The following is a 16892-nucleotide window of genomic DNA, read 5'->3' on the forward strand; positions in this document are numbered from 1 at the left end:
TTAACTGACTGCTGATTCAGAAGTTCGCGTACCACTCACGCATATCAGATTATGATAGTTTGAGTAGCCGCGATCTGAATACAGGGCGGACTCGATTCTATACAGTTTTTGATTTCTTTTCACCGTGTATAATCGAAAACTGTGTACAATCGAGTCAAAAATAAATATTTTTTATTCGTTTTTATGCATGTATTTTTTTTATTATAAAAGAAGAATTTGATTTTTGATTCGTCCCCTTAAAGTCAGAAAACACCTTTCTCACATAAAAAAAATAAATTTATCCAGATTCTCTCGGGAGGTGATAGACGATCATATTTGACGAAAACTTTGTTTGGGACTTTGTTGCCTCAAATTGGCTCTACATTAAAAAGTACGCTACGAAAAACGATTTTGTTGCTTTCATTTAAAAGATAAGAATATTTAGTACAGGATATAGTAATAGAACATCTAAATTAGTGGATAACAATAACATTTTGGAGGTGTAAAACTTAAAATTAATAAATTTTAATGTGTTGTTATAATTTTAACCTAAAAATTTATATTAAGCTTCATTGTTTCCATGAATTTTATTTAAAGCCTTCTAAACGCACTACATTTTTTTCTCTGACACCCAATTTCTATACCTCTTAATTTGGCTGCAATATCAAAATAAACAATTCCTGGTGAAAATTCAAGCAAAAATCATGATTTTTACCCCACTGTACTGTAATAGCCACTTAAATTTCACCTTAACGTTGAAAGGTTACAATTTTCTTGAAATAAGTCATATTTGAAATATAAAAACAATTTTTTTTTCAAGCTGTATATAATCGAGTCCATAATTGTATACAATCGAGGTGTGTATATAATCAAGTCTACCTTAGAAGCCCGCTTAACTTCCTCGAATGCACTTGCCCATTCTCCTTCCCCTTTCCTATACATAAGCAAAACTTAGCCCCAATGAGATCAATTTACTACAGCAGCTATACGAAGTACCCGAGAGAGCACTCATGGCCATAGATTACTCAATATACATCACCTGGGTATAAAGTTATTACAAACAATTTTCAGGAAAACGTGGCAACGAAGGAAAAATGCTATTTTTATCTATAATATATTTCTGTAGTCATAGACTGTAGTCTAGTCTGCCATAGTCTGTAGTCATTTGACTTAGACTTGTATTCATGTAAAGGGTGTGTCACATCAAATTGCATCACGGAAAAAACGCTGTAGAAATTCGCCCAGTAGACCGATCCTTTTGAAAATTTTAGACAGTAAAATAAAAACTATTAAACAACTTTTGGCATTTTCTTTTTATTCATACTTCGAGCCCAAGCCCGTATGCTCGCACCTTCCTCTTTACCCCGTCCATAAGGTTCTGTACAACGTCAGGTTGTAGTTTTTTTTTAACAGAAATCCATTTTCTCCTGAAGTCCGCCTCCGGTTTGACAACTTTTGGGTTTTTCCGGAAGGCCTGCTTCATAATCGCCCAATATTTCTCTATTGGGCGAAGCTCCGGCGCGTTGGGCGAGTTCATTTCCTTTGGCACGAAGGTGACCCCGTTGGCTTCGTACCACTCCAACACGTCCCGTTGAATAGTGGCACGAAGCGAGATCCGGCCAGAAGATGGTCGGGCCCTCGTGCTGCTTCAATAGTGGTAGTAAGCGCTTCTGTAGGCACTCCTTAAGGTAAACCTGCCCGTTTACCGTGCCGGTCATCACGAAGGGGTCGCTCCGCTTTCCGCAAGAGCAGATCGCTTGCCACACCATGTACTTTTTGGCAAACTTGGATAGTTTCTGCTTGCGAATCTCCTCCGGAACGCTGAATTTGTCCTCTGCGGAGAAGAACAACAGGCCCGGCAGCTGACGAAAGTCCGCTTTGACGTAGGTTTCGTCGTCCATTTCCAGGCAATGCGGCTTCGTCAGCATTTCGGTGTACAGCTTCCGGGCTCGCGTCTTCCCCACCATGTTTTGCCTTTCGTCGCGGTTAGTAGCCTTCTGAACCTTGTATGTACGCAGGCCCTCCCGCTGCTTGGTCCGCTGGACGAATGAACTTGACAAATTCAGCTTATTGGCGACATCCCGGACCGAACTTCTCGGATCACTGCTTAACTACGCGCATGTGATCTTTTTCACTGACGGAGCATCCATTTTTGCCGTTCTTCACCTTCCGGTCGATGGTTAGGTTCTCGAAGTATCGTTTTAGTACTCTGCTGACCGTGGATTGGACGATTCCCAACATCTTACCGATGTCCCGATGTGACAACTCTGGATTCTCGAAATGAGTGCACAGGATTAATTCACGACGCTCTTTTTCGTTCGACGACATTTTTCCAAATTTACGAAAAATTGACAGTGAAGCATGGCCAACGTGATCTATACACTCTTATCTGATTATAAGCGAAAGCTGAAGATATAATTCCTAAAAATTAAATTTCTACAGCGTTTTTTCCGTGATGCAATTTGATGTGACACACCCTTTAGATCCTAATTATTTAGACTTGTGTTTAGAAATGATAAATGATGACTTCTTGTCTTCTTCTGCATAATTGAATAAACAGAAGAAAAAAGTAGCAATGGCATTAATGGTATTTTTATGTATATTTTTGAACAGAATGTGGGTATCTCATCTAACCCGTTCAAAGGATACAAGTTCATACAGGAAACGGTTTTTTCTGGGCTTCCATTTGATGCAGCAAAGGAGAAAATTGCCGATTTTGAACAATGATAAAACTCAATCCAAATGCAATTACTTCACACAATCACAGTCCTATGTCAAAATCTCGTCCGGCTCAGACCCATCAACGTTTTTTTTGAAGAATATTATATCTCAATTTATTGTTGTTTAGAATTGAAAACGGTTTTTTTATATGAAAATTGAACATAGTTTATTTTTTATCATTAGATATAAAAGTAGGAAAAGTAGGAAGTGGTCACTCGTACATACCATACTAAAATGGATAGATTTAAGCGCTGTTTCTTGTCCAAACTAGTTTAAAATATCATTGAAATAGAAGGTATAGGGCAACATCGATATAACGTACATTTCGCTTTCAAAATTGTACGTTATATCGAAGTATAATAAAGAACTCATATAGCTAATATTACTTTAATGTGATGCTGTTTGGGTAGAGCTAGTAAATAATGATGGCAAAATCCAACTAGAAGGTGAAGCCAACCTTTCTCATGATATTTCTCATCATACTGTTGACATTCGCCCTGTAACAGTGCCCTTTTTTTCCGATGTATGGGAATCTTGTTGGTAGTTGTATAGAATATTCATATTTTTGAGAAAAATAAATTTCAATTTTTACAATATTTTTTTCTGCGTAATTTTTATATATATTTGTTTAATTTAAATTAAATAGATTAAATTATTTTCTCTAATTCATTTTATGACCAAAATTTTGTAGGTCTTAAAGTTTTTGAGTTGATTTCTTTCGGTTTTTTTCGATTTTTTAGCAAATTGATTCTAAAAAAAAAAGAGAAATCATTAAACAAAATAATTTTGAAAATTAAAATTAGTTTTTCTCAAAAACATTAATATTTGAATATTCCATACAACTATCAACAAGTCTCCCATACATTGGATGAAGGGCACTTTTACTTTTTTGTAATTTTTATGAGAACTAAAAAGTATATTTTAGAGAAAAATTAAATTCAATCTTTAAAATATTTGATTTCAGCGAAATTTTAATTATGTATTTTTACATGAAAATCTAAACAAATTCCTGCATTTCAATCTTTGACCAAAATTTTGGGGGTATTGTAATTCTTTGTCGAGTGTATTTAATTTTCAATTGGTCAGTCTTAGGACAGAAAAACTTTGTATAGTTTTAAAGCTAAAATTTCACAAAGTACTGAAGTTTCATAAATTTTCAAGGATTCGTATCTCCATTTAGGAGAGTTTACCACGGTACCACTGTACATCAAACTTTGTTAAATTGGAAGGGTTTTCTAAAATATACAAAAAAAATATTGAAGGGGGGATGTTTTGAGATATAAAAGTTTTAAATATTAAATTCAATTTTTGAGTAAGATTTTTTAACAGTGCATTTGAAATGTTATTTTTCCTAAATAGTTAATTGATTTTCCAACAACTTTGTCGAACATCGTATTTGAATCAGACATCTGGATTTTAAATTACGATTTTTCGAAAGAAAGACCAATGATTTAGATTCCGCTTAAACACCCACAACGTTTCACTGCAATCTGAGATGGTCCAGATTCGTTCATTGAAAATGTGTACGTTATATCGAGGGTACGTTATATCGAAGTTTCCCTGTACATGTAAGTAATAAGCTTGGCCTATCCACCTAGAGTCGTAATCGGAATTTTATTCATACGTATAAAACGTAGAAGTAAATATATAATATAAAGTTTCGCATAATTAGAGTTGGTTTTGATTAGCGTGGCATATTTTTTCAGAGTTAAAGGCACAAAAAGAACCTTTTCAAGAGCAGAAGGGGATAAAGTACCGTCGATGGGGGTAAGAATGGGTCAAAAAACGGAGAAAGTTACTATTAGTAATATCTTAATATTTAAGTAATATATTGCGAATATTTTTGAAAGCTGTGAGCCGTTTAATAGGAGACAAATTTTCACAACTTCCAATGCATAATACTTAACTGTTGTATAAATTAGAGATGTGCCATCCGCTCATGAGCTGTTCATTCGAATCGATTCATCATAGTGAGCGGATTCGGATCGGCTCGCAATCAAAACAACTCAGCTCATCAGCTCATTACGGAGCTGGAGGCTGATGAGCTGTTGAGCTGTTGAGCTGATGAGCTGCTGAGCTGTTGAGCTGATGAGCTGCTGAGCCGCTGAGCTGTTGAGCTGATGAGCTGCTGAGCTGTTGAGCTGCTGAGCTGCTGAGCTGTTGAGCTGTTGAGCTGCTGAGCTGTTGAGCTGATGAGCTGCATAGCTGTGGAGCGCAAAAGCAGCAGAGAGTGTGAATTTTGAGACGCGGAAGAATTTTTCGTCTCCCGCGCTTTATGATATGACGTCAGTTTGTTTTCGTGTGTCCCTCTTCGTTCTTTAGCTTTAGCAGAGATGCCAGAGAGTAAAAAGGTTTTTGTTTTGAAGATATTCAATCGTTCCATTAAATTTTTCCTTCATCGCCAAACAAAATAATAAAAATTATGGAATTATGGAACTACTATATTATATTGTTATTTAAACATGACTGTTCAAACGCATAAATTTATTTCCGCGTGCTGAATCAAAACAATTCAGAAAACTACCCGCCATAAATGCTGATGATTGATAATGGTCCTTTTGTTACCTTTGTCATGGCGAAGAATTGCTTCTCGTTGCGCCTATTAATGAATTTATTTTTATATCCTTGGATGCAAAAAAAATATCTCGCTAGTTTTATCAAAAAACGTTGTCTCAGCCAATATTTCTGAAGGCATTTTATTTGGCTACTGCTGGTTCTTCTGTTGTTTAAGTTCAGCATATCCTAAGCATCTTCTATGTTGGATTTCAGCATTCAATATTTGTTGTATATTATATTATTAGAATCCATATGAAATTTAGTTTGTGTACAATTACAAATTAAATTCGTTTATTTTTTTGATTTCCGTCTATTAAGAAAATGAACACTATTAAATGTCCCATGGTAGTTATGCAATTGTGTGGACAGCCGCAAAATTCAATTGAGCTGAAGAGCTGTTCCGAATGAGCAGCTCACTTGTATGAGCTGGACGGCTCTGAGCCGCTCACCATGATGAGCTGATTTGCCCATCTCTAGTATAAATAGTTGTTATTTAATAATTCATCAAAATATGACGTGTAAATAGCCATCGAATAACACAAAGAAAAATCTCATGCCCAGCAGAGATTATGTTAAATATTGGATAGAATGATTCTTTTAACACATGCCAAATGAGTCATTGCTGATTTTGAATATCAAAAAAGTTTTCCCATTTGAATTTCAACATTTTGGAAATAATCTCTTATCTACGCTAAGTGGGGATAAGAATGGGTCAAGCATAAAATTGAACATATACAACTAAGTTGCAATGAACTTGCAAAAATACACCAATACACTCACATTAGTAGCAATTCTCCAAATTCACTCATTACACCGCCCCTAGACGTGGCGTTTTTCGGACCTATGAAGTGGTTTAGAGGCAAATTCTTCGCACGTATAAGCAGAAAAACGTTTCCTTAGCGATATCTTTGCAGAAGCCACATTTTCCGGTATTGCTGAAGCCGTGAATTGAAAGCCTTAAGGACAATCAAAAGAGCAACTTGGGGCATTTATCAGATTATTGTGAAGTCGCTACTAACGAGCATCTCACATGTTCCATGTTCACCGGAAAAAAAATGAGGACAGTTTTGTAAAATTGCTTAATTAGAAACGAGAGATAGTTAATGAGAGCGGCACACAGAAATGATTCAAGAAAAAATATTCATATATCAACATTTCCATCACACTTCTAGATGGATTGACACTATTTTCGTAACTCAAATAATCATTCAAGACACTTACATGTTGTTAGATTATCTTAAAATTATAAAGAAATTGATTTCTAAACATAATTCTTAATATAAAGTAATATTTACTACTTTGATCCATTGTCACCCCCTCCAAGGGGTGAGATTGGGTCAACTTTCATTAAATCGTAGTTCAGGGAAAAAAATAATATTATTCAACAATTCCCTAAAGAGAGAAATAAATCGATTTAAACTCATTCTTGTTCGACCAAATTTTGTTTGTAAGCAGGGTGTGGGAGAGATCATATGGGTCAGGAATAGCCGAACCTATAGACGCATCTTTCGTTCAACACGACAAGTTGAAGCACGTGTAGTGGGGTAGTGGAGGCAAAGAGGTCACCTGCTTGTTTGGTAGTATTGACACCATATTGATAGGTACCTTACGATTGAAGAATTTGATGAATTTTGAGTCAACCTGTACTTCAGTAGAGCTGTCGCATGTCGAAATATAAATAAAAACGGAAATTGCTCTCTCGATAGCCATTCGGCCGTAGTTCTGTGCGCATGGCATCTAAGGAATTTCTCGTGAAATTTTAGTTTATCCAATCTGATAAGTTGGACAAATCACCAGTTTGGACGACTGTTCACATATTCTAGGGGAGGTGAACAGATATTTTGTTGAATCTCAGCGATTAATTAGCATAGAAATTACTTTGATGTTTGGGGGCAAAGGGGTCATAGGTGCATAACAACTTACAATGTTCTGTTTACTAAAGCTAATAGAGTTTATCACATTCTTCTCTTGAAAAGGTTCCTTTTGTGGCTTTGACCCTGGGAAAATATGCCACTCCAATTAAACCACGCCTCATTATACGGAACGTTATGTGTTTCTTACAACGTTTTTGTATGTTTGAGAAAATTTGAATTGAGACTCTAGGTGAATAGACCATGCTTATTTCATACCATTACCTATATTGTATGTAGTTGGCATCCTTTCTCGCCAATGATTTGTACAATTCTTTCACATTCACATTTTTTTTGAAATGGGATATCTTCGGAGCTGTAGCCTGGAAAATGAAATGAAGATTCTGTGACTCAAAATTCGTATTATTTATTTTGTTGAAATTCAACAACTGAACTAGTATATGGAATCTAGAATTTCTAGAACCTGGTATCTGAAATTTATGAAACTGAATCTGGAATATGTAGTAAGTTTTATGTGATCTGAATCGTGGAAATATAATATCAAATCATAATCCTGCAGTGTATGGATTTCGATCAAAATCGAATGATACACAATGTGTCATGCAAGTAAACTCTCACGAACATATAACCAAATATGAGAGGATCATTCAGATACTTGTATGAATGTCAGTAATCACTTGTGTAATATTTAGTGATTAAACTGAGAGAGGAACAAAGACTGTTGATTGCATATCCGATCTGTATCAAACATCGCATACCATTTTCGAAGCCTGCATACAAGTTTGAACCGCATATATCGTCCCGCTCTACTATAGCGAAACCCACTGCACAGGCAAGTGCAAAGCAATAAATGATACAAGAAAAATTACGTCATCATTCGGTCACCATTTGCGGAGAGCAACAAATGGGGAAAGAGAGCGGTGTTGCTAGTAAAACTATGCGGTCTATATGAATATACACATTTCAAGGGATAGAGGCGTTAAAAATGGAAAATATAATCTGACTACCCTTCCCTTAGCCTCTATCGAGCTAAATAATCATATAGTTTGCACTCTCTGAGACTTAAAAATCAGGATCTGCTACATTAGCTGAATATGAATCTCTCGCTTTGCGTTGTCCGTACGATCCTGCTGTTTCATGATGCATGGAGAGGTCGATATGCATATGTTAGATGCAAAGAAGAAAATAAGCTTTCTGCACCGAAAGCGTATATGATAGCTTTGCTTGCATGCTGGTGTGCAATGAAGTGCGAGCCGATGCAGAGTTGTCTCGTTCTCTTTTGTGTCGTGATTTGCAGCACATAACAACAATAGAATACCGCTGGGGGAAATGTTTCCTGAAAGATCATATTTGAACGAACGAAAGCGATTTTTTCAATGAGTGGATCATTTGGCAAACACTGTAATCCTGTGTATAAAATCCGAAATTCGGGATACAAATGCAGAAATTGAAACATGGAATTTACAGTATGCACATGATCTTCAACCTGGCATCCGGAATGCGGATATCTGGAATTTGGTATAAAAATTTCCATAAACCTTTTGATTATTTATTTGCAACAGCTTTTAGAATCCAAATTAGGAATCTCTATCTACATCAATAATCTGAAGCTATAGAAATTAAGATCTGTTTATGAAATCTGTACTCTATAGTTTGTTATTTGAGGAGGAATTTTTATTACTAGTTAACGGTATCGACTATAATTGATACGTTTGTACAGAACTCCGAACACGACCAGAATGAGAGAACAGACGCGATAAGATAATTTTACAGCCTGACAACGTCAGACCACATATTCATGGATTTGTCAAGAATAATCTAGAATGTGTGAACTGGGAGGTTCTGCATTACCAGCCATATTCCGCCTCTTTTGAAAAACGGCTCCGAACCTTTGAAATATCATAGTTTGGCTTGACAACTGCATCACTTGAAAACAACCAGACTCTACCAACGTGGAATCCACAATTCCGAATAAAACATAGTTGTACGCAAAAAAGCTGTTCACGCTAAAGGCGTTGACACAAGCGAATTGCGATCTTTTATATGTTTTATATGTAGAATTGCGATCTTTATAATGTACGAATAATTGTTGCAAAAAACATCATTGTTGGGTCACAACAACAAAAACTTACCATATAACATTGAATATAAATTTGGTGGTGAACACTCATAGTGTGGATGCACTGATGTCAGTTTCTCACATTGAAGCATCCAAACATCAATTCCCCACTGTGTTTATTGCACTTAACAGCCTTCGATCGTACGCATCCCATTATCGCCTGACCCGGAGCGATATACATATGTATATTGTGCCTTGAGCGAGATTATCGCACTACCCCTGTTTCCTTCCAATCAACCGGACCGGCCCAAGAACCCCGGATTGAGTCACTCACCATTAACTAGTTTTTGTGTTTGCTATACAAAACAGGTTCGTCTATCTCTCCGTCGGCCGATGTTCTCATCATTCTCGGTTAGTCGGTCGAAGAAATCACAACGTTCAGCAGCTGAGCTAGGAATCTTGAGTGCAGAAAACCGAATTTAAGTTTATCAAAATGGGTACGATTAAAGGCCAACGGTTGAGATAAACTTGTTTTCATTTATTCACGTGTTTTTTGTTTTGTGTTTTTTTAAATGTTACAGCTAAACTACTGCTTGTGGGCCTTGTTGTTTTGCTGGTAATCGCTGCGATCGATGCTGCCTGTAAAAATAATTTATGAAAGTTGCATAGTGATTGTAAATAAAATTTGTGATCTTTCGCCAGCTTTCGGTCAGTGTCCCTTGGCGTCCAAGGTGCAAACGTGTACCCCCAAATGTCTGAGTGATCTGGAGTGCAGCACGAGCGGCGGAAAGTGTTGTCCAAATACGTGCAACTACAAATCTTGCGTCAGTCCCAACCAGCTTACCCAAAGCGGATCGAGCGGAAACAAATGTAAGTAACTGAGGAAACCAACGTGAGCATACATAACGCCGTATATTTTTTCTATTATTTCCAAATATGCAGATCAATCCGGAGGAGCAGGTTCTTATTGTGGAAACGTAAAGTGCAACTCGTATGAATCTTGTCAGCTGGATAAAACTACCAAACGCCAGAAGTGTGTACGATCTTAAACATTTATTTCGATCAAACTTATGACACAATTACAGAACCATCACTGTTAACATAAATTCTAAACTTTTTTCGCATTTTTCTTCGATGGCTTTGCAATATCATCGGCCGTGATGGAATACGATCCGTAGAGAGAAGATGACACATCCGCTTTACCGTTGGGATCCTCTTGAGGTCCGTCTCCGATGGGAATTGAAATCTCCTTCACCACGCGGTATCCTTTATCGTCCGCAACGTAGTGCACCTCTCGCTTGAAAAAGCCATCGCTGTATGCATACATTCCCTTCAGCGCTAATCCTTCACGCGTCTCCTGTCGAGTTATGGTTGAATCACTGATCGAATCGTTGATCGACGAATCATAAGAGTAATGGGCTGACTTTGCTTGGTACTCCTCCAAAGTCTCATCATCCTGTTTACCCAAACTCCGCTCGTTGTTTTTTCCACTATTCAGCACATCGTTTCGACCGTTATTGCTCTTCACCGGAAGTGATTGGCCCGTGGTCTGTGGTGCGGCATTGACTGCCACAGTCAAACCGATCACGAAGAATAGGGCAAATCTCAACGACATTGTGTTCTTGAGTACTTTAAAAACAAAACTAAATCGCTCCCTGGCCAAACTGATCTATATATTGAAATTCGTTCAAGGTGACTAGCCAGCCTTCACACCGCAACGGCATAAACGCAGCTAGGCTCTTCGGGTGTCGTCTCAATAGCTCATTGTGTCTTACTCACAGTGCTGGACGCCGATGGCACTTGCTTTTAATGGGGGAGAACAAGTTTCACTTTCCACCCTTATTGGCTTCTGTGGCGAAGATAGCCGAGTAGCAGAAAAAAAGTTCCGCAGAAAGTTCATCAAACCTGTGAAATGATGTACGTACCTACACAGATGCAGCTCAATGTCATACCTAACAGTTGTTAGCCGGCTCGTGAAAGATACATTTTTATCATCTTTTTCCTGCTTAACGATGCTTTGTCAACTACATTGAATGATGAGGAATTAAAAATAGCACCAGACACGAGCATATGCAAACTGGAAAAAATATTGATTTTATATCAATAAAACACCTTGACCGTCACATTGCAATTATTCAAACAGTGAAACCCTGGACGTGTCGCTTCAGGGTTCGGATGTCTTTTGGGAACAGTACATGACAGAGAATTGCACCAAAAAACATCTAACGGAAATTAGATTCGGGAAATAGGTTATAGGTTATATATAACAGGTTTTATTGTAAGCAGGAGTTAGATAAAAACGCAAATTTTTTTCAATGCTCAAATAACTCTTCAAAAAACATAATTTCAAAGTCAGACACAGAAAAACAAAACTAGATGAATCTTTCGGTCGAATAAAACCAGTTGCATTGGAATATGTAACTATATTTGCTGTAGAGTTGTATATTTCAAATATTGACACCCTCTTTTAGGCTTATGTTTTCTTTCTGTATTATGTATTAGGTGTACCGGTAAGTGTCTTCGGTTTTACAACAGTTGGCGTAACATGATTATTATTCCAGTGAATCAAATTTCCAGACATTCGTTGTAAAGCTACTGCCATTGCACGTCTTTTTCAGTATATGTCAAAAAGTTGAAGCATAAATAGCATAGTTTTTTGCCACTTGGAATATGTCGATTTTTGTACCAACGAGAGTGTTTTTGTGCACCCGTGGCCGAGTGGTGTCTCACATCATGCCGGGTGTTCTGGTTCGATTCATGTTCTGGCCGGGGAATTTTTCGTCAGAGAAATGTTCTTCGTCTTGCACTGTGGTCACGCGTATTCTACAGCTTGCCCCTCGGAATACATTCAAGGCGTATTACTTGGCTTAAGAAATCTCAACTAAGTATTAATAAATGACGCTAGTTAATGCGTATGTTGAGACGGCAAAAGTTCCACAAGGAACGTTAACGCCATTCGAGAAAAAGAGAGTGTTTTTGCGGGGAATGTTACTTCATTACTTCAATATGAAGAAAAAAGCTGCGGAAAGTCATCGCTTTTTGGTGGAAGTTTATGGTGACCATGCTCCAACTGAGCGAACATGCCAGACGTGGTTTGCACGGTTCAAAAGTGGAAATTTTGACTTGGAAGACTAAGAACGTTGGAGGTCCGGAACGTTTGAAGATGAAGAATTCGAGGCTTTACTCGATCAAGATTCGTCACAAACGGAACAAAAACTTGCAGATACACTTGGAGTATCTCAGCTAACCATATCCGATCGTTTAAAAGCAAGGGGAATGATCCGAAAGGTAGGACATTGGGTGCCGTTTGAATTGAAGCCACGATATGTCGAACGCCGTTTTTCACGTGCGCACAACTGCTCCAACGGCATAAAAGAAAGGGTTTTTTGCATCGAATCGTTACTGGCGATGAAAAGTGAGTCCATTACGACAATCCTAAACATCGGGCAACCCCGGATACCACGGCCACTCATCAACATCGACGGCCGCGCGGTATATTCACGGCCAGAAGATTATGCTGTCTATTTGGTGGGACCATCTGGGTGTGGTGTACTATGAGCTACTAAAACCGAATGTAACCATTACGGGGGACCTCTACCGACGACAATTGATGCGCTTGAGCCGTGCACTGAAGGAAAAACGGCTACAATACGAACAAATACACGATAAAGTTATTTTGCAGCACGACAATGCTCGGCCGTATGTCGCGAAACCAGTCAAAACATACTTGGAAAAGCTCCGTCCGATTACTGCTTTTTTCGATCGATGCAACATGGCCTGGTGACCAGCACTTCTTCAATTTTGATGAAGTCAAAAATTGAATCGATTTGTGGTTAGCCGACAAACCGGCCGATTATTTCAGCAAAAGGATCCGTGAATTGCCGGAAAGATGGGAAAAAGTTGTGACTAGCGATAGGCAATACTTTGAATATTAAATTTGTAACCATTTTTGCAGAATGAAGCATTAATTTTTGACAAAAAACAAAGAAACTTACCGGTATTATATTATGGTAAATTATAGTTGTTCTCCACGATGCTAGCTTTCAACAGTTTTATATTTTCCAATATTGGTACGCTTGACATGATCAATTTTTCTACAATTTGTATGTTCTTTGAATTATCCTCGTTACGGTACATTATATGGACATATTAACTATGTTTTTGAAACATCCTCTTCTAGGCTAAATGCTCACACCTTGGATTTAACGCTACCCGTCAAATCCTGCGCCATCTCTTTTACATACTAATATCCGCTCTTTCTTCAAATCCAGGAGACCTTCCCTGTTTTGCGGAGCCCGCTCTTCCTTCAGCATAAAAACAACATCGTTGGCTTCATATCATTCCAGCACCGGTTTCACGTAATGGCGCGATGCCAGATCTGGCCAAAACAGAGTCACCTTCGTGCAACTTCGTGCAAATTTGTCGATCTTCTACTTCCGGAACATCTCCGGAACATCCAGGCGGGACTTGCCTACTAAAAACTCCAGGCCGGAGATCTGGCGTTCTGGCGCAGGATTTGGCCACCGTATTCTGTTTATCGGTTCGGTTATGCGCCTTCTTTATCTTGCGGACATGAAGTCCGGCCCGCGTTATTGTATGCTGAACAATCCAGGTGGAAGAATTGACCTTCTTGGCCACGTCCCGAATCAAAAGGTTCGCATTGTGCTCGGAATAATCCTTCACCTTCCTTGCCTTCACGTCGGTCGGTCATCTTGACTTTTCTGCGCTTTTCATTTTCAAGCAATTCTTACTTGAAAGCCAAATCACCACTTGACAGTTTGTGATGACATTTTTCACATATAAACATTACACTCTAAATTTGTTGTACCCGACATTTCATCAATTTTTGCTCATGCAATAAAAAATTTCTACACACTTTTTTTTACGTTATGTAATTTGTGCACCACGACTAAGTAGGTGTCTCACATCAAATCGCATCACGGAAAAAACGCTGTTGAAAAAGATGAAATGGAGAGAAATCGATCATATCACTTACGCCCTTCCATCTGAGCCCCTCAAATATTAATTTTTTTTTAATTGTTCTGTATGTTCCAGTTGTTTTTACTCAATATGCGGTGTAAAACACTATGTGGCTACTGTAGTGGTTTGTTTTAATTAAATAATATTTACTGTTTCGTGACCAGGGCTCGACATAGTCGTCGTCAGCTGAGGATAGTCAGTGGACTATGAAGAAATTCACCTTCGTATTCAATTGGAAATGACTTTTGGCTTCTTCACGCAGTTTCTCCGTCAACATGACTCAATAGTCAGACGTTTAGTCGCTATCTACGACTCGACTATCTCATTTCATTTATCCCCGTCAAATGGACTTCATTGCATTTTGAAGTGCTCCCTTAAAATGAATTCGTTTCTCTCTTTTTCATGTATCACGTATGCATGTATCGATGTTTGAGTTCAACATGGTTTGACATATACTATAGGTGAGCTGGATTTTTTCCTATCGTACACGAAAATTACTCACACATGTAAAATAGCGTGCTGTGTTGTTTTCAGAATCACTGACAAATTTGTTAATATAAACCCGTTTTTTGTATGTTTTTTCCAAAAAATTGAACTCGGAATTAAAATTTTGTTTAGAATTTCTCCCAAACTACACGCTATTCACTAATACTAACGCGAGGACCTTTACAGCATACCTGATAACTGTCTAAGTTCGTTGGTTTGAGATCACGGTAGGTAGACAATAAATCGTCTATTAAGCGTGTAACTATTTTTTTTCATCAGGAATCAAGTTTTCGTTTCACTTTATATGGACGTTAAAATAAGATTGTGTACGCGGGTAAAGAGATTCATGCCAGGGGGAAGTAGAAGGGCGGATTGAAATCAGTTGAATGAAGAATATGTATTCATTAGTCACGTCCATTAGAATAAGTATTGACTAGAATAGTCCATCATTCATTCTCGCTCTCAACGATCGTCAATCCATTTTCTAGTCAATTAGTTTTCTGTTGATGGCGAAAGCCGAAGTAGTCCTAGTCGAAGCGAAGCTACTGAGAGGAGAGTTGATTTTCATTTTTCATCTTCGAAGATTTCGGGTCTTGATCTTGACTTTATAATTTATTAATTTTATTCTAATTGTCCACAATTTGCTTTGTTCGTCGTAAATTAACGATCGATAACACACGACGTCTCTCGAATTTCGAAGTCAAGTGGGTTAACTTCACTTCCCAAATGCACTTGGCATTTAGGTAAATATTTCTGACTTTTTCTACCACTTCAACTCTTATAACCCGTTTGAAGAATGCCAATTAATGTAACAAACGGCTTTTTCCGAACCACCATTTGAATTAGTTAAATGTTCGAACTAAATTCGAAAATATTTTTTTCGAAATCACAGTCCTACGTCAGAAACTCTAATCTAAAGACTCAGTGGAGCAACATACGTTTAAAGAAAGTTTGAAAACATACAAATTAAGTTTCATTCCATCAGGATGAAAAACCGCCGTCCAGCGAGTACTGTAATAAAACAAATCCAAGTCAAATTAACTGACCATTTCACACAATGTTCAAATCTTCCGTGTTAAAGCATGATCCGCTACTGCCAATGAAACTAGCTCGCTCATTTACAGTTACTTAAAATATACAGTACATTCGGTGAAAATAAAATCAACACAGCATTATTAATAAATACGAAATACTCATGGCGGGTGGAAAGTGTGAGAATCCCTGAAAACGCAGAAGATATTGAATTTATTTTTGAATATAGATATGAATGGATTATTTCTGAATATTCATTAAGTATGTCCACGTGGCCATTACTTATACCCCCAACCCCCTCCCCGTGGACAAGCGTGGACATTGTCGTAATTCTAAGTTATCCATGTTGTACGTGAACAGTCCCTAACTAAACATCACCTCGATACGCGACAGCAATGTCAGCTCTCTGACTTTGCACGGACATTTCTAACGACCTTCCTAATATTGCCCTCAAATTTTAAAGAATCCCGTTACTTTTTGATCAAACTTCGTGCTACATTAACGCAACCAAGAGTAATTCAAACCCAATTGCTATCAAATGCGAGGAGATTCTCTTAATTTTTCCTAGCCTCTGGCTAAACATGCTTTGGTGACGAAAAAACAATGCTATATACAGTGTTCTAATTTGTGACATCCCCAGACTATACATGTTTTATGGAGCACTTGCACTATATCGTTCTCTATTTTTCCACCGACATCGCGTCCTTGACACTTGGGTCGAGGCGGCTAAAACTTTAAACTTGAATTTTTCGACCTATGAAACGCGCGCAAAAATGAATTTGTGGTCCTGGCATTCCACTCCCCATGCACGAGAGCTGTCAGCCGTGTTTGGGGGCCATTCAAAACGGTGGTATATAATGTACATACCGAACGAGCAAGCACAATCATGATATGGAATTAATTCCAAAAGCATCCAGAACCTTGACGTTCGAATATTGGGAAATGCATTGCTTTCTCCGCTGTTATAAGACCGTTGCTTGAAAGCGAACGATGTTTTTCTTTTTCTTTGAAAGCGAACGATGAAGTCAATCAAAATGCAAACGCAAACTAATCGGAACTTATGTTTTTAGCGGAAACCATAATGGTAATAAAGTTACTCTCTGCAACGCATTCCAGGTCTGACGAGCGATTAGCCAAAACGTTTTGCACGTGTACATAGTTTCCCTGAAGATAAAATTCACTGCTTTATGGCTTTTCCGGCTCTCCGT

General features: G+C 38.0%; 2 protein-coding genes across 2 annotated transcripts; one reads left to right on the plus strand and one right to left on the minus strand.

The window, feature by feature from the left end:
* Positions 1-9473: 9473 nt before the first annotated feature.
* LOC129767934 (uncharacterized) lies at positions 9474-10299 on the plus strand. Its single transcript, XM_055769236.1, has 4 exons — positions 9474-9683; positions 9768-9827; positions 9889-10056; positions 10129-10299. The coding sequence occupies exons 1-4, from the start codon at positions 9680-9682 to the stop codon at positions 10233-10235; spliced, it is 339 nt and encodes a 112-aa protein (XP_055625211.1). The 5' UTR covers positions 9474-9679; the 3' UTR covers positions 10236-10299.
* Positions 10225-10920, minus strand: LOC129767933 (uncharacterized). Its single transcript, XM_055769234.1, has one exon. It carries the CDS (start codon positions 10799-10801, stop codon positions 10295-10297), a length of 507 nt encoding a protein of 168 aa, XP_055625209.1. The 5' UTR covers positions 10802-10920; the 3' UTR covers positions 10225-10294.
* Between the last annotated feature and the right edge of the window lie 5972 nt (positions 10921-16892).

Source organism: Toxorhynchites rutilus, chromosome 2 (genome assembly GCF_029784135.1).
Source record: "Toxorhynchites rutilus septentrionalis strain SRP chromosome 2, ASM2978413v1, whole genome shotgun sequence".
Taxonomy (NCBI): Eukaryota; Metazoa; Arthropoda; class Insecta; order Diptera; family Culicidae; genus Toxorhynchites; species Toxorhynchites rutilus.

Bases quoted from the DNA above. Each gene is read 5' to 3' on its own strand.
- LOC129767934 (XM_055769236.1), top strand. The intron at 9,828-9,888 runs GTAAAAATAATT...ATCTTTCGCCAG, and splicing joins CGCTGCGATCGATGCTGCCT to CTTTCGGTCAGTGTCCCTTG. The intron at 10,057-10,128 runs GTAAGTAACTGA...CCAAATATGCAG, and splicing joins CGGATCGAGCGGAAACAAAT to ATCAATCCGGAGGAGCAGGT.
- LOC129767933 (XM_055769234.1), bottom strand. From the start codon at position 10,801: ATGTCGTTGAGATTTGCCCTATTCTTCGTGATCGGTTTGACTGTGGCA.